At 40.9% G+C, this 17,944-nt stretch overlaps 1 protein-coding gene across 2 annotated transcripts; it reads left to right on the forward strand.

Moving 5' to 3' along the window:
• The first annotated feature begins 4,820 nt into the window (after window positions 1-4,820).
• Window positions 4,821-16,738, forward strand: GSTO1 (glutathione S-transferase omega 1). 2 transcript variants are annotated; one of them, XM_069461069.1, is made up of 6 exons: window positions 4,824-4,947; window positions 5,143-5,251; window positions 9,148-9,370; window positions 12,520-12,618; window positions 15,608-15,714; window positions 16,508-16,738. In XM_069461069.1, the coding sequence occupies exons 1-6, from the start codon at window positions 4,914-4,916 to the stop codon at window positions 16,659-16,661; spliced, it is 726 nt and encodes a 241-aa protein (XP_069317170.1). In that variant the 5' UTR covers window positions 4,824-4,913; the 3' UTR covers window positions 16,662-16,738. The 2 variants fall into 2 exon arrangements, with proteins under 2 accessions (XP_069317171.1, XP_069317170.1); XM_069461070.1 differs by lacking the exon at window positions 12,520-12,618 and having other exon boundaries at window positions 4,821-4,947.
• Window positions 16,739-17,944: the final 1,206 nt, after the last annotated feature.

A 17,944-nucleotide genomic window follows, 5' to 3' on the forward strand; every position in this document is an offset into this window, starting at 1 on the left:
TGTAAGTGTAAAATGGAAAATATAAGTGACATAAATAAAGGTATTCCTTCAACTTTTTCACTTTTAGAATCCAACTCTTTTAAATAATTGTTCAAGTCAGAGTCCTAGGAATTATTTTCCTCACCCCTCCACCCATGGCATTGCCCTCTGTGCCAACAAGAACATTTAATTTAATAATGTAGTAAGAGTGCTCTTATTGTCTCTGGGATTTTCTTCCAAGCCGTTGACATGTACCCTGCAAGTTCAAGCACGGACAATAACATCTATGTCAGGACTACCACCCAGCCTACAGTGATTTTAGATATACCCCAATTTTCAGAGGTGTTACAATGTGAAGAAATGTGAATCTTAGAACCAATGAGATTTGGTAGCAGGTAAGAGATGAGACTCAGGTGTTAGACCAGAGTTGAAAAAACAGCTCCTCCTTCAAAAGTGTGTTGATCTTGAGAAAGTCACTTAACCTCTGACCCCCAGTTTCCTTACCCCCGAGATAGTAATATTAACAATACTTAATTCTTAGGGTTGTTGTGAGGATTAAAGATTTTTCAGGTAGAACATTTAGCAGATACCTGACAGGAAGTGTACATTAAACAGATGGGGTTATCCCCTACATGCTTTTGTTTTGGAGGGTGGGGGCTGTCAACATTTTAATTTAACAACATACCTTTTTTTTTTTTTTTTTGAGACAGATTCTCACTCTGTCACCTAGGCTAGAGTGCCATGGCATTACCCTAGCTCACAGCAACCTCAAACTGCTGGGCTCAAGTGATCCTCCTGCCTCAGCCTCCCAACTAGCTGGGACTATAGGCATGTCAACACGCCTGGCTAATTTTTTCTATTTTTAGTAAAGATGGGGTCTTGCTCTTGTTCAGGCTGGTCTTGAACTCCTGAGCTCAAGCGATCCTCCCGCCTCGCCCTCCCAGAGTGCTAGGCTTACAGGCATGATCCATCACGCTGGCCTTTAACAACATATACTGAACATGTTTCTCTATCAGTATATATAGATCTACTTTATCCCTTTGAACAGTTGTCTTTTAACAGTAGGGTATTTTTTTCTGTTTTAAAAATCAATTTGTTAAATTTTAATTTTTTTTTCCAGTATAGCATATAATAAAAAATCAAATTGTATAAAAGGTTTTTCAAATGACAACAGTCTTCACCTCATTTATTCCCACCTTATCCTTTCCTATCTCAATGCCATTCTCCAGAAGCACCTTCCAGCTGAAGAAATAAAACGTGACCAACATCCCTGAAGCACCACCCTATGCCATGCATCCCCCCTTTTCCATTCCCTTCCTTTCCCCTAGAGGTAACCACTGTCCTGAATTTTGTGGTTATTGTTCTTTGCTTTTCAATTCTACCACATAGCATGTGCCGTAACCAATATGCTCATTCATTCTGCATGTTTTTAAAGCTAATGTATGCAGCATGTATATTGCTGTGACCTGCTTTTATGGCTCAATGTTATGTTTCTGAGATGCATTTAAGTTGATAGCCATGGACTATTAGTTTTCATTGTTAGGTAGATGTCCACTGTATGAATAAACCACCATTTATCCATTGTACTCTCAAAGCACTTTTAATATACCCCCAATTTTTTTCTATTCAAGTGCCTTTCTTTATGGACCATTTATTCCTGCTTGGCTCCTTATTGTGAGGAATATAATTTTTTTTTTCATTGACCTCATTCTGGGCCCTGCTAATTCTTTCACTCAATCATTTAGCTAGTATATTTCCATGGAATCTATTTGATGAAGCCTGTTTCCCTCTGCTGTGGACTGTCACAGAATGTTAATCAAGAAAAAAAAACCACAACACTTATTTACAGAATAAAGGTGCTTAACTTTTTAAAAAGAGATTTTAAATATTTATTAAAATAACAGTGAAACCATTAATGTGACTTTCAATATTCTTAACTTATTCTATAAAAATACCTTATAAATATTATTTTATTATATATCAGAATAATCAGAATGTATAAAATTATTCAAATTTTATTCCTGAAAAGTCTCAGAATGTTGTAGCACGTGGGTGTATATGGGCAGTGAAGACAGATGGCGCTTAGAATGTAGGAAACTATTTCTTGTCACTAGGGCCTTTAACTCTTATCTTCAACCAGCAGAATCAGTTCAGATTACTCCCCTTGGGTTAATTATTGCCAATTATGGCTGCACAAGTGTGCACACTGTGTCCTTTTAACTTCAGTGTATATACAGATGCTTATCTAATATGCATAAAACCACAAAGGACTTTGACATGATCCACTATAATGCATAGCAGCAATACAGTGCAATAGTTTACTGGGATAGTATATTTTCTTTTCAGTTTATTTCTTTGAGGAATTAACTTTTTACTTATTTGTTGAAGAACTGGATCTCTCAAAGCATTACAAAATATTACATCATTCATATTAATTAGGTGACAGACCATTCCAAGTTTGAAAGTTTGAAAATAATACCTTGATATGAAATCTTTGTTTGGCCAATTGGAGAATTTTGCTTGGCCAAGTTTAAATTTACAAGGTTTTGCATGGAGTCATTAATGTGCTAAAAGTTCTTCTTTTTTTTCTTTTTCTTTTCTTTTCTTTTTTTTTTTTTTTTTTTGAGACTCACTCTGTTGCCCAGGCTAGAGTGCCATGGCATCAGCCTAGCTCACAGCAACCTCAAACACCTGGGTTCAAGCAATCCTCCTGTCTCAGCCTCCCGAGTAGGTGGGACTACAGGCATGCACTACCATGCCAGGCTAATTTTTTCTATATATTTTTAGTTGTCTGGTTAATTTCTTTCTATTTTTTTGGTAGAGACAGGGTCTCAGTCTTGCTCAGGCTGGTGTCAAACTCCTGACCTCGAGTGATCCTCCTGCCTTGGCCTCCCAGAGTGCTAGGATTACAGGTGAGAGCCACTGCGCCCGGCCTAAAAGTTCTTCTTAAAAGTTTATTTCCTTAAAAAGAGTTTTTCATTTAATATGCATTTCTTACCTATTTACTAAGTTAAATAGAAATATGCAATAATAACAAATATTTATTTAACACTTATTCTATGCCAAGCACTGTTCTAAGTGCTTTCTGTATATTAACTAATTTAATCCTTCCTCAAACTCTCTAAGGGAGGCATTTAAGTTTTCACCCTATTTTACAGATGAGGGAACTGAAACCCACAGAGGCTAGAGACTTGTCCATTTTCATACAGTTAATAAGGGGTTGTTATGGATTTGTGTCACCCCAAAATTCATACACTGATGTCGTAACCCCCAGTACCTCAGAATGTGACTCTATATGGAAACAGGGTTGTTGCAGGTATAATTAAATTAAGATGAGATCGTGCTGGAGAGTGACCCCGTGTCCTTATAAAAAGGAAAAATTTGGGTGAAGACATGGGCCCAGGAGAATGCCACGTGAAGATGAAGGCAGGGATTGGGTGGAGCTTCTACACTCCAAGGGACCTAAAAGGTTGCCTCAAACCACCAGAAACTAGGAGAAAGGCATGGAACAGATTCCCTCTCACATTCCTCAGAAGGAAGCAACTCTGCTGACACTTTCATCTTGGACTTCTAGACTCTAGAACTGTGAGGCAGTACATTTATGTTGTTTAAGCCACTCAAGCCCTTTGTTATCCTAGTCCTAGCAAACTAATACAGGGGTTGAGAGAGGACCAAAACAGCTGGGGAGCTCCAAGATCACCTCATTCTCTGCACCTCCCACAACAGAGCTAATTAAAATAAAAAGACATCTCCCCCACCCCACCGCAATAAATGGCCCAGGAGTGACCAGCTTTTATATCTAGCCAGACAAGCAAATCATTTGAATAGTCTTTTTCCTTATCTGCATCATGGTGCCCTGGAACCCCTATTTCCTGACCACTAAGTGAAAGGGGCTGTTTGAGAGGACTCACTGGCCAGACCTTTTTTCATAGATTCATGAGACTAATTTCACTCAGTCCACCTGCTTGACTCAGAGCCCCTTACTAGGACATCAAAACTCAAATGTTTAATAAATAGATTTTTGAATAAAGCACCCATCATTCTGAGGTTAATAATATCCAGATTTGTACTGTTTCCTTTGGGTTAAATGAAAAAGATGTATCCTACGGGTGACAGTAGGGACAGGGGCCCTCCCAGTAGTCATATTAAACTAGTACTAACAGAAAAAGGAAAAGGCTATCCAGATGGCTAGGCGACCTGGCTGTGGGCCATTGAACGAGCTGGACAACAGGAGCCTTTGGAACCCTGAGCCAGTCACAAGCTCTGGCCACAGGCTCTGAAGTCCGGAAGTCCAGAAAGCCTCGGGGGAAAAGGGGGTGGTGCTAAGAGGGTGCCAGTTCCAAGGCCAGTGCCACGTGAGGGTGGCCTGCTGGGAGGGTGGGAGGTCAGGGCCAGGGTCAGGCCATGCGCCTAGGGAGGACTGAAGATCCCCTTGGTTCAAGGCCAGGAGGATGACTCAGCATTTTGAACTTCTGTGCATCTCCCCGTGGGCGCATCTCTTGGCCAGCGCGACTGGCCAAACAGCCAAACTCTTTGGCAAAACAGCCACCTGCCGTGTTTTAAGGGATACCCCATACAACTGGGAAGGCAGACCCTGGGTAGGGCGTGTGCGGGTGGGCGTCTCGGCCGCGTTTTCCCTCTAGGCGATCAGGCTGCGACAGCCGCGACTTCCTTCTGGCAGAGGGTGGGAAACAGGGACTGTTCGCGTCGGCCGCCGTCACCCGCGGGGTTCGCTGCGCGCGCGCGTTCGCTTTAAGCGCCGGCTGGCACGGGGTCCTGGGAACTCAGCCAAGCGGAGCTGGAGGCGGCCCGGGGCAGGCACTTTTGACCCAGGGCGGGAGGAGCAGGGAGGGAGGCAGGGCAGAGCTACTTCCTGAATCGCCTGCACACCCCAGAGCCTGCGGCGGCTAGAGGTCGGCCTGCGCTGCGCCACGATGTCCGGGGTCTCAGCCAGGAGCCTGGGGAAGGGTGAGGCCTGCCTGCCGTGGGGAGGAGGGTGACCCCCAGCAGCGTGTCCGAATGAGGCTGCTCCAGGAGCCGGGCCGCCCGGGAGGCCCCCACAGCCGGAGACCGGGCCGGGGTGCAGTGGGGCGCAGGGGCGGCGGGAGGCTGGGGGTCCCGACCTCTCTCGAGGCCCTAATCCCCTTCGCTTCTCTCCCGCAGGAAGCGCGCCCCCGGGGCCGGTCCCGGAGGGCCTGATCCGCGTCTACAGCATGAGGTTCTGCCCGTTTGCTGAGAGGACCCTTCTAGTCCTGAAGGCCAAGGGAATCCCGTGAGGACCCAGGCGGGCCGGGAGCCTGCTGCTGCGGGTGGTGGGGGTGGGAGTTTCAGATAGGGCTCCCGGAGCTGCCTTTACTGCAAAGGAAACTATTCTCAGCCTTTTGCGGGGACATAGCAAGTTATGAACCCTCTCCCCAGGAAAAACAAAATGCCGCAGACTCCATCGGTCTAGAACTTATTTAACCAGCCATTTAATGGTTCAGAAAAGCCGAGGCGCCAATAAACTTAGTCATTTGCCAGAGTAATGAATAGCAGCAGCTCTTTTAGTTTATGTAGGTTCCAGATTCCTAGTATTGTGTCTTTGCTTTCGCCCTTCTGCGATTCTTACCCGATTCTTGTCCGGCTTATCCTCTACTGTTTGCTGTTATTCTGAGTAGATGGTCTCTCCCTGAATAGTTAATTTACCCAAGTACAGAGTTCAAACTTTGACCCTCCCAGCACAGTGCTGAGTTTACTGTACATATTCCTGCAGATACGGTTGTTGGTTGAGTCATACAGGGAAGTGTCTGTCCCTAAAAATTCATTCTTTTGCAAAGCCTGTTTCTAAACCAGCATAGTTTTTGACCTATGGGTTATCCACAGGACATGTGCAATAGTCACGTGGCTTTTCTCTGACACCAGGTCTCCATTGGAACCACTTCCCTTCTAGTGGCCTTTGGATGTCTGTTCAACAGCCATTAGATACCTGTGGTGTGGAAGGCTCTGTGGAAGTTTAAAACATAGTCCCTCCCCCACCTTTTTCTTAGAAACAGGGTCTTGCGGTGTCGCCCAGCCAGGAGGGAAGTGGTGTTCACTGCAACATGGAACCCCTGGACTCATGTTATCCTTCCACATCAGCCTCCCCAGTAGCTGGGAACACAGGTGTGCACCACCATGCCCAGCTAATTATAAAAATTTTGTATTTGTAGAGATGGGGTTTAACTATGTTGTACATGCTCATAGCCCGCATTCTGAAGGAAATTTCCATGTATGTGCTTAGGGTTTGCAAAGTAATTTTAGTCTTCTAGGGGGAGGATTGGTTGGGCAGGCAATTCTTTTCCCCAAAAGAAATGTAAGATGCATTCTAAAGAAAATACATCAATTATTTTTGGGTTAGTCATCCCTTCACTAAGATATGCATCTCATTTGGATGAAATTATGATTCTGAACACATAGCTATATATACATACACTATTTAGTAATGTTTATCAAAAACACTGTATTTTACTGAAAACACTGTAATATTTGCTGTAATAGAACTCTTTTATTGTATTAAGAGAAATCTAATTCAACCTAAATTGAAAAAAAGACATTTCATGTATTCATATTGTTGAAAAGTCCAGGAGCCAGATATAGCTGGATTCAAGGGCACAAAGTCCTGGGTTATGTGTCCTATTTTGGAACGCTAGTTTGAAAACAACTCTAACTTGCCTACTGGGATAATTTTCCGAAGGAAAATTGAAATTATTTTACCATAAGAGTGTGTGTGTGGTGGGGAAGAGGGTGGCAATAGCTTCCAGATAGTGCAAACAACAGAGATCTGCTACATTCATGGATCATTGTTAAACTTGAGCCCTAGGAGACTTTTTTGGCCAAACACTACATTTCTACCACATGATATAACTTAACAAGGCGTAGTTGTCTCTAAAAGGTACATCTTCCAACTTGTCCTGGCAGGTATGTTGACTTGTTGGCTCATAATGCCAGGTTACTAAAATGTATGTGTATTCTGAGAAATTTCTTTATCACAAAAGCCCAGGATCTACCTTTTGTTTTCATAATATAAATTTTCAGAAATGTTGAGAATTCTTTGGCACGGGGCCAAAGAACTTTTTCTTGCAACGGCTGGTAGCTGAGTGTCCTGTATTCTGTCAGTACACTGAACCTTTTAATATACACACACATCTATGCTAGTGTTCAAGTTGGCTGTTCCTTTGTTTCCATGGGAGATGACGCTTTTAAATCCTCAAACTAAATGCTCTGGATGGGCAAACAGGATAGGAAAGATATTGGTATATACTATGTTTGAGCAATCTCTTCTACTGAACACATATCCAGCTTTAACAATTATATGGACCTGGCTCCTTTCTTTTATTTCCTCTACAATCTTTCAGGCAAGATACAAAATAGACCTGGTAACAATGTGGATGTTGCTTGGATTTCACTTGTTTTCTTCCTTTTGGTTTACTTTGTATCATTTACCTATGCAACATTTTAAAAAACATTATCAGTACATGGCGATTGAAACCAAAAGTTTATTTCATGTGTAGATTTTTAGGATTCCTTAATATCTTTGTAAAAAGCAAGGAACTTTTTATTCAAATTAGCAAAATGAATTTTATAATGTTTCTCATATAGTGGGTACTGGATACAATTCAATTAGTTGCCTCATATAACTTACAGTTAAGATACTTTTTAGCCAAAAATGGAATATCTTATTGACAATTTTGAAGCATTTCCACTTATTCATTCATCCCACAAATGCTTACTGAGCCCTTATCTGAAACTATTTTAATTTTTTTCAGAGCATTTATATCTATTTAAAATTTTGCTGATTTATGTTTACTAATATTAACAAGACACATAAGGATCCTAGCTTTCATGAAGCTTACATTCTAGTAAGGTGACTTAAATGAATGTGTAAATATGTGAGCAAAGTAATTTCAGATACATATCACCATATCAATGAAGAAAATGAAACTAGCTGATCATGTAACAGAAAGAGGCTGTTCAGCAAGTTTGGAGCTGTGGTCAGGGAGGGCCTCTCTGAGGATGTGCGTTCGAACTGGGAAGACCTGGGAGAAGAAGAAAGAGGAAAAGCAAGTGCAAAGATGCTAAGCTGCAAACACATTTGGCAAATTCGAGGAATATAAAAAAGGTCAATGTGTATAAGAAAACATAGAGAAAGCTTTATGACATTGGTCTTTGCAATAATTTTGTGGCTATGACGCCAAAGCACAGGCAACAGAAACAAAAATAAACATACGGGACTACATCAAATGAAAAAGTTTATGCACAGCAAAGGAAATGATCGACAGAGTAAAAAGGCTACCTATGGAATAAGAGAAAGTATTTGCAAACCAAATATCTGGTAAGGGGTTAATCTCCAAAATATATAAGGAACTTCCACAACTCAATAACAAAAAAACTAATAACTTTATTTAAAAATGGGCTTAAGGACTTGAAAAGACATTTCTCCAAAGACATATAAATGGCCAGCAGGTATATGAAAAAATGGTTATTGTCACTAATCATCAGGAAAATGCAAATCGAAGCCACAATGAGGTGTCACCTCACACCTGTCAGGATGACTATAATTTAAAAAAAAGACAAGAAGTGTTAGCAAGGCTGTGTAGAAATTGGAATCCTTGCACACTGTTGGTGGAAATGTGAAATAGCACAGCCACTGTGGAAAACAGTATGCAGGGTCTTTAAGAAAAGAAAAATGGAACTACCATATGATTCAGCAATCCCACTTCTGGGTATATATCCAAAAGAATTGAAATCGGGTTCTCAAAGAGATATTAGCATGTCCATGTTTATTGCAGCACTTTTCACAATAGCATTATGTCACTGTCCATCAACAGATAATAAAATGTGGTACATGGGATATTATTACACCTTAAAAAAGGAAATGCTGCAATATGTGACAGCATGAATGGACCTTAAGGTCCATTATGCTAAACGAAATAAGCCAAACTCAGAAAGACAAATACTGCCTAATTCCACTTATAGGAGGTATCCCAAATAGTCAAGAGTCATAAAATCAAAGACCAGAATGGAAGGAATCAAGGCAGACTCCTAAACTTGGGGTCTGATCAGCTAAGTGGATGGCAGGGCCAGTGAGGATTTATTCAAAAATACAAAACAATGTTTCCTTCTCTTCATTGTCTTCTTTGTGTCTTTCAGGCATGAAGTCATCAATATCAATCTGAAAAATAAGCCTGAGTGGCTCTTTAAGAAGAATCCCGCTGGTCTGGTGCCAGTGCTGGAAAACAGTAAGGGTCAACTGATCTGCGAATCTGTCATCACTTGTGAGTACCTGGATGAAGCATACCCAGGGAAGAAGCTGGTGCCAGAGGACCCCTATGAGAAAGCTTGTCAAAAGATGCTCTTGGAGTTATTTTCCAAGGTGTGTATATGAGAAATTTCAGCTTTTTAAAGGTACATCAGTGCTGTCATTTATAGTTCAGTGACTTGGGAGAGGAAAACAAAATAGGAATGTGCTCGTGTCAGCTCTGTCTTGTCTTGCAAGTGCTTTCACAATCCAGCTCCTATTTACCTCCCCAAAGTTACCCCTTTTCACTCTTCTCCTGACACTTTTTATTCCAGCCATACTGAACTTTTTCAAAATTGCTGAATTCACCACTTTCAACTCTTGCTGGAAGATTCTTCCCTCTTCTTAATTTGCCTGGGTATCTCCACGTCATTTTTCATGTATCTGCTCAGACACTGCTGCTTCCAGAAGCTTGTTGGGGCTGGTTGGTGCTGGTTGGTGCTCTGGCTTCTGAGTTTCCCGTGTGTGCTAACTTTTGCCTGCCTTCTTGCCTGTGTATTAAACTGGGGTTGTGAGCTCCTTGAGGGTGAGGGCTGTGTTCTGTTCAGTGTTTACGTCTGTGACTGGTTCTGCCACTTTCTGATGTGTGACTCTGAGTAAGTTACTTATTACTTTGCCTCTCTGTTTCAGTTCATCATTTGTAAAATTGTTCCCACCTCTCAAGATAAAAATCAGTTACTATAAAATACCTACAGCAGAGCCTGACACATGGTAACTACTCACTGTCAGCTTCGTTTGTACAGCCAGTGTCTAGCAGTGAGCATCTGCTGTGTTGGCAGTAACTCTCAGCTGACTGAATACATGGCATTCCTGTAGAAGAACTTTATCTTACTTAGCATCAGTGTTGTGGATTAGTTCAAACAATTAGTATTAACAAACAAATGACCAACAGATGTGTGTTTAGACACCAAGAATAGCAATAGCAATGTCCAGTTATATCCCTATAATCCTATTACCTTGGTTTTGGGGTCAGCATGTAAAGGAATGTCTTGTCTTTAGAGAAACAAATGGTTCAAGAATTACCTAGAAGATGGTAGAGAGTTATAGGGAGACCATACTGTTTTTGAGACTTTGTAAAGGAAGCCACTGGGAAAGGAAGAGGGAGTCATCTGGCTTAGTAAGATGCGGGTAAAGAACAGTAGAGGTGGCTGGTGTCAAAGGAAAGGGAATATGACATTTATAAGAAAGATGTTGAAGAATTAAAAAAAAAACCCTAACAAGAGATTCATTGTACTGTCCAGAAAGGAAATGAACTTTAAAAGCCAGGTGCAGTGGCTCACACCTATAATCCTAGCACTTTGGGAGACCAAGGTGGGAGGATGAGGTCAAGAGTTTGAGTCTAGCCTGAGCAACACAGCAAGACCTCATCTCCACAAAAAAATAGAAAAATTGGCCAGGTGTGGTGGTACGTGCCTGTAATCCCAGCTATTTGGAAGGCTGAGGCAGGAAGATTACTTGAGCTCAGGAGTTTGAGGTTGCAGTAAGCTATGATAGCACCACTGCACTCATGCCCAGGCAAAAGAATGAGACTCTGTTTCCAAAAATAAAAAGAAAGGAAGAAAGAAAATGAGCCTTAAAAAATAAAGCTAGAGATGCCTACCATTAATTCCCTGCTCACCTCTAAGAAAGAGGTGGCCTTATATACCACATGACCCCACCCTCCTGGCCACAGACCAGAAATGTACCCCACCCCCACACCTTGGCCAGTCATCTTTTCTCCTGGGAACTTGAAAATGAGACACAGAGACTAAGACCATAAAGGTTAAGACTAAGACAGTAATGACAATTTAGTTTTGGAGATTATATATGTCATTATAGATTTGAAAAACCAAAGCCATGTAAAAAATAAACTTTTAGGAAAGTAGAAATCAAAAGCATTGCAAAGGGCACTGACATGTAGAAAGTAATATGGAGCAGACACGTAAGGAAAAACAGATGAAAGATCAGGCAGGCACAGATGGAAATGTGGACGGGAGGGCTGCCTGCAAATCTTCAATTTCCATGAAGGTGAGTTGTACAGACACGAATGGGGTTTCATGAGAGTATCCTGTATTTTTACAAGTGCAAGTGCCCGGTTTCCTGTTTGTTTGTTTTTAATACAGAGTCTTGGTTTGTCACCTTCAATAGAGTGCAGTGGTGTCATAGCTCACTGCAACCTCAAAGTCCTGGGCTCAAGTGATCCTCCTGCCTCAGCCTCCCAAGTAGCTGGGACTAGAGGCACATGCCACCATGCTTGGCTAATTTCTCTATTTTTTGTAGAGAGGGGCCTAGCTCTTCCTCAGGCTGCTCTTTAATTGCTGACCTCAAGTGATCCTCCTGCCTCAGCCTCCTAAAGTGCTAGGATTATAGGCGTGAGCCACCGTGCCTGGCTTACAAGTACCTGTCTACTTAAACTGGGATGAGTAGAGTTCTGTCTCTTGTAATCACATGGCACCAGAGACCAAAGTGTTAAAACACAAACACCACTACAAGTATCAAAGGTTCTGATCCTACAACTGGCAAGTCTTGAGGTAGTAAATCCCTTTTGAACGGTCTTCTGGTGTCCTCCCCATAAGGTAGAAATCAGAAAAATTCTCTTCCTACCTCTCTTTGCAGCTGGGGCCATGGCTTGTGACCTAGGCTCTTCCTGTTAAACACAGGGTAGGGTTCAGTTCAGAAATGAGCAAGGTGAGTAAACAGGCTTGGTGTGGGTCACTGGTTCTGCTGGTGAGAGTGGTGGCAGAGCTCCTGGCTTTGAGCAGTGATGGTTACACAAGAAGCTTCCAGAGCAGAGATGGCTTCAGTGTCAGTGGCACTGGTAGTTACTCAGAGTCCACTTTCTGGCAGCAGCACAGACTGTAGCATCTAGTGCTCAGCTAGCACTGGCAGCAGTGAGCACTTCCCATTAGCCAGTTCTCAGCATGATTCTGGAATGTTCTATCTTAGTTGCAAGCCTATTTATTCAGCCTCCTAACAATTTTATGAGCCATTCCTTTTAAGAAATTTCTAGCTTAAGCACACCAAAGTGGGTTCTGTTATTTGCAATTTACGAAATCTTGACCAACATAGCATCTTAGGCCACAAAACTTTCTAAAATCAGCCCTCTCTGTGAACACAGGGGCTTAGTGCACCCTTGACATGTCTAGAACACTGTGATACCAGGACTATGAGGTTTTATCATGTTTTTATGTGAGAGAACCAATGTAGTTTGCCTCAAACTGATAAAGAAATTATTCTCTGTCTAGGTGCCATCTTTGGCAATAACTTTTGTTAGAACGCAAAATAAGGAGGATTGCGCTGGCCTAAAAGAAGAATTGCGTAAAGAATTCAGCAAGCTAGAGGAGGTAATCACTTCTCCCAGCTATTATCAGAATGAATGATACACGCTACCTACCCTCCTTTTCTTTCTACTCTTTTCTTTATACTCCCATTTCCCAAGTCATTTTATGGCAGTTAGAAATAATACCAAATAAAAATTTTAGTTTACAATAGATTGCTGTAAGCTGTTCTGTTTAAGATATAACTCAAAATACCTAAAAATACTTTGTCATGGGCTTGCTGTTAAAATATTTTGTTGCATTGACAAGATAATAAGGAATGAGAAAATTGTATCCACATTTCCACAATTTTCTACCTGTTTCTATTTTTCCATGCTTGTTTGCAGTCCTTGTCCATGTATGTATTTTTTCCCAGATAACATCAAATGGTAAATCTCTTCATGATTTGTCCATATATTTTTAAGAAATAACATAACTATTATCAGAGCACAGATATCATCCCATATTCTATTTTTCTACTTAGTATTATATAATAAACATTTCCCAACACAAAAATTTTTGCCATGAATCATACAGACACTTGGAGAAGCCAGTGTGCTTTACCTCCTTTTGGGGAGAGCGGCCATTTGGAACTTTAGATAGTCTTCCTCTTGGCATTGAGACATTCTATTCATACTCAGCCTGAAGTTTTTATTGACAGAAGACATAGTTCCTGTCTTTTATGGGAATGCATCTTATCAGTAAGTATGAAGTTCGCTGTAGGTTTTTTCAGAAACCTTTTTTTCATTAAGACAATTCCATTCTATTACTACGCTTTGCTAATTTTTAAAAAGTCATTAATAAGTATTGAATTTTATTGAATGTTTTTTTCTGCATCTGTTGTATCTATTGAAATGTTCATAGATTTTTTTCTCCTTTAATCTGGTGAATATGGTATTATTGACAGACTTTCCTGGTGTTGAACCATCCTAGAATTACTGGGATAAAACCTACTTGTTCTCAATGGATTTTCACGTGTACTATAAAATTAGTTAATGGATTTTTGAATATGTATTCATAAATGAGATTAGCCCATACTTTTCTGTTCTTATAGTACTGTTATTTGGTTTTGGTATCAAGGATATTCTAATGTCATAAAATGGGTTACCTATTTTTCTAATCTCTGAAACCGTTTGATAAAGACTAGCTGTTTCTGTAAAACATTTGAGCCTAGTGTTTTTTACAGGAGTAAAGTTTTCATTACCAGTTCAATTTCTTTAATGGTAATTGTTTTTGGGGTTTTATATTTCTTCTTGAGCCAATTTTCGTAATTTGAAATTTTCTGCTGGATAGAGTGGGAGCTGGAAAGATGTTATCCATATTCTTCAGATGATTACAGTCTGGTAGACACAAGTCAGGTAGATATAAACAGTCAGTCTACAATGCATAATGTTATATGGGTCCTGAGAAAAACTAGGGAGTTTATAAAAGGGAAATTGGTTTATTGTTTTAATTAACGAGACAATATTTTCAACTCCCCCTTCTGGCAAAACCCTAATACGAATTCACCTTCTTAAATTTCGGAAACATACTATTTGTGCTTGGTTTTCAAATAATTGTCATTTAAGAGTTAATCCAGTCTATTTTAACTATAGATGCTCCTCGACTTAAAATGGGGCTATGTCCCAACAAACCCATCATAAATTGAAAATATCATAAGTCGAAAACGCATTTAATATACCCATCAAGCATCAGTTTAGCTTAGCTGACCTTAAATATGCTCACAACACTTACATTAGCCTATAATTGGGCAAAATCATTTAACACAAGACCTATTTTATCATAAAGTGTTGAATACCTCATGTAATTTATTGAATACCTGTATCCAAAAAATGCTGGCAACACAGTACACTGTAGAGTATTGGTTGTTTACCCCCATGATCTTGTGGCTGACTGGGAGCCCTGGCTCGCTGCCACTGCCCAGCATCATGAGAGAGTATTGTGCTGCATAGCACTAGCCTGGAAAAAGATCAAAATTCAAAGTGTGGTTTCTACTGAATTCATATCACTTTTGCACCACCATACAGTCAAAAAATCATACGTCAAACCACTGAGAGTCAGGGACCATCTGTATATTTTTTTAGCAAAAAATTACATGGATAGAAGTACCCAAACTTAATGAATTTTCACAAGTGAACACAGCCATGGAACCAGCACCCATATCAAGAAACAGAATAATAGTTTGGGCTGTTTTTTGTACTTTATACAAATACCATCATATAACATGCACTCTTTCAGGTCTGGCTTCTTTCAGTCAATATTAGGTTTGTGAAGTTCGTCTATGCTGTGTGTAGTTTCTTCCTAATATCTGTATAGTGTTCCAAAGCTTACAGTATACCACAATTTATCCAATCTACTCCTGACAGAAAGTAAATGTTCCTTGTTTGGGCTATTATAAATAGTGCTGCAGTAAACATACGTATCTTTTGGTAAATGTATGTTAAACTTCCAAGGAGAATTACTGGGTACTAGGGTATGCATACTGTTTAAACGTGGTTGTACCAATTTATACTCCTACCAGTAGGGGTTCCACACCCCTTGCTAACTAGTCTTCTTCAGTTTAGCTGTTCTGGTGGATAAGTGGTACTGTATTGTGGTTTTAATTTGCATTTCCCTGATGACTAATGTAGTTGAGCACCTTTTCAAATGATTATTAGCCATTTGGACATCCTCTTTTGTGAAGTTCAAGTCTTGCTCATTTTTTTAATGGGTTGTTTTCCTTTTTCTTATTGATTCCTAGGAGTTACTTCTGTATTGTGCATACCAGTCCTTTGTATTACAAAGAGCTTGTATTCTGTGGCTTGTTTTATTTTTCCCCATTTTCCAGTTTATTTTGCTTCATCCCACACCAACAGATTCTAAAGCTAAGCTTATTGATTAAACAGACAAAAACATAACTTGGATATGTCAGGGTAAAAGCTACTGCTTTTACCTTCTCTACTTACTTTGCCTTCATCATTTCTGATGAGTCTTACTAGATGTACAAATAAGTACTCTTATGTTGTTTAATGTTCAGGTTCTGACTAACAAGAAGACAACCTTCTTTGGTGGCAATTCTCTGACTATGATTGATTACCTCGTCTGGCCCTGGTTTGAACGGCTGGAAGCACTGGAGTTAAATGAGTAAGACATTTGAATATTTTGTGCATAATTTAAGATGATAGTTGGAATAGTATATATTGAGCTTTTTCTTTTCTGAACAACAGTTAAAATATTTAATACAACTGGTCTGATTGAGAACAAGCAGCCAGGAGGAGAGTCATGGACTATCCAGGGCATGTCATATACCTACACTCACTACTCTCCATCTCTAGGAGTGCAGGGGATTTCGGTGATATGAAATAAAATGCTTTAAAATTTACTCCTTCCTTCCAGTTAAGAATCCATAAGGATGAAAATTTTTATAAGGATGTTGTCGCAGGATTATATGACCAGTACAACATCCCATTTACCAGTAAGATTTCCACATTATTTTCCAAACTCCATGTTTTCAGTTTGTCAACCACCTTGCCTTGCTCCCAGTTCTTAGAGCTATTCAGGATTACTTTTAGTCAACAGTCTGACTGTGGAATAATTAACATATAACATTCTTGATTGTCTTTCATGTTCTCATTTTAAAAAGTTATCAGTCTCTCAGTTTCGACAAGTTCTCACACTAACTGAGCAAGTGGTCACTTCAATCTAGTCTTCAATTTCTCCTTTGTAAAAACAAGACCTCTACAACATCTTTCAAACCGATATTGTGTGATTATGTGCATTTTAAAGAAATATTTTTAAATAAATACTTTTAAGGAACTATTTTAAAAGGTTAGAGGAAAACCAAATTAAACTGCAGGGTGACTACAATGATATAGGGAAGACTGATGCCATCCCAGTTAACCTAGCTCACACCTTTCATTATTTCCTCCTCCCACAGGTGTGTAGACCACACTCCAAAACTGAAGCTCTGGATGGCGGCCATGAGGGAAGATCCTGCTGTGTCAGCCCTCCTCCTTGATGTGAAGACCCTTAAAGGTTTCATAGATCTCTACTTACAGAACAGCCCTGAGGCCTGTGACTATGGACTCTGAAGGGGGCAGGAGTCAGCAATAAAGTTATGACTGACATATTCCTTCACTAATATGAATAATAACATGCTTTTATTTTACCAACTGCTCTCACATCTCATTGGATCATCTTCTCTGACTGATCTGACATCATGACCTAACTGTAGGGTCTCTTCAAAGTCCCCCTACAGAAATATAAATGCATTTCCTAGCTCAGGATGCTCAGATGACTCTGAGGCTTCTACCATGGTCTATGCTGAAAATCCCCCAAATCATCATCTCTAGTGAGATCTGAACTTCAATCTAGCTTTCTAACCACACACAGGAAATTTCCACTTGGACACCCTGTTGTCATTTCAAGAGATGCCCTTTCAAAGTTTCTTGTCTTCTGGTTTCTGAGCCTAGAAACTTTCAGTTGCTTTCTTTCCTTTCCGTCATCAACTTAATTTCCCTCCCTCTCTTATTCCTATTTCTACCACCGAAGACCAGACCCACATTACCTCAATGCTAGGTGACTGGGTGGCTTCCTATTTGGTCTCCCAGTCTCCAGTCTCTAACCCTTCAAATCCTTCCTACCAAATCCCATGCTGGGCACATGGCTGGTGCCCCATGCATCTAACTGCATACTTTGTAGACCACATCAGTCAGTCAATTCAGTATATAAGGCTGGATGAGTAATGGGTACTAACCCCATTGACAAAGATTAACGCCATCTTCCATACATTTACACAGCCCACTGGGTTTCTTCTCACTATCATCACATCACCTCCATGAGAAGGCAGGATGGAGAGTATCATTTCATTCTACAGATGATGTACCTAAGGTCCCTATGCTAAGTGAGGCCTTCACATGCCGGCAGAAATATCTGGAGAACACACTCTGTGCACTACCCTTACTATCAGAATTAGGGGGCTCCTGCCCCGCCCCAATAGTCTGGTTTCCTGTACTTACTTTCGAGTTTGCCAGGGAGGAAAACATCTGAATGATTAGGTCTTAAACCTAAGAGTGCTCAATAATCACCGCTGGCCCGCCGCTGCGTTTCCGAGTCCCCAAGTCTGGGGTGGCCCCTTAGTCTATTTGAGCCCCGGGCCTTGTGGTGATGCAAGCGACGCGGGGGCGGTACCCTGAGCGACGGCCAAGAACGGGTTGACTTCACAAACGGCTGCTGCCGCCCACCTTCGGCGGCCACCAACGCCCCGGCTCCCGGCGGACCGCCTCTGCCGCCGTCCGCCTGCTTCGGCTGTTCGGACGTGGTGGCTCCCGGCGGATTTCCAGTCGGCTGTGGAGCCGGGTGCTGGGGTTCCACG

This window comes from Eulemur rufifrons, chromosome 28, assembly GCF_041146395.1.
Source record: "Eulemur rufifrons isolate Redbay chromosome 28, OSU_ERuf_1, whole genome shotgun sequence".
Lineage (NCBI taxonomy): Eukaryota > Metazoa > Chordata > Mammalia > Primates > Lemuridae > Eulemur > Eulemur rufifrons.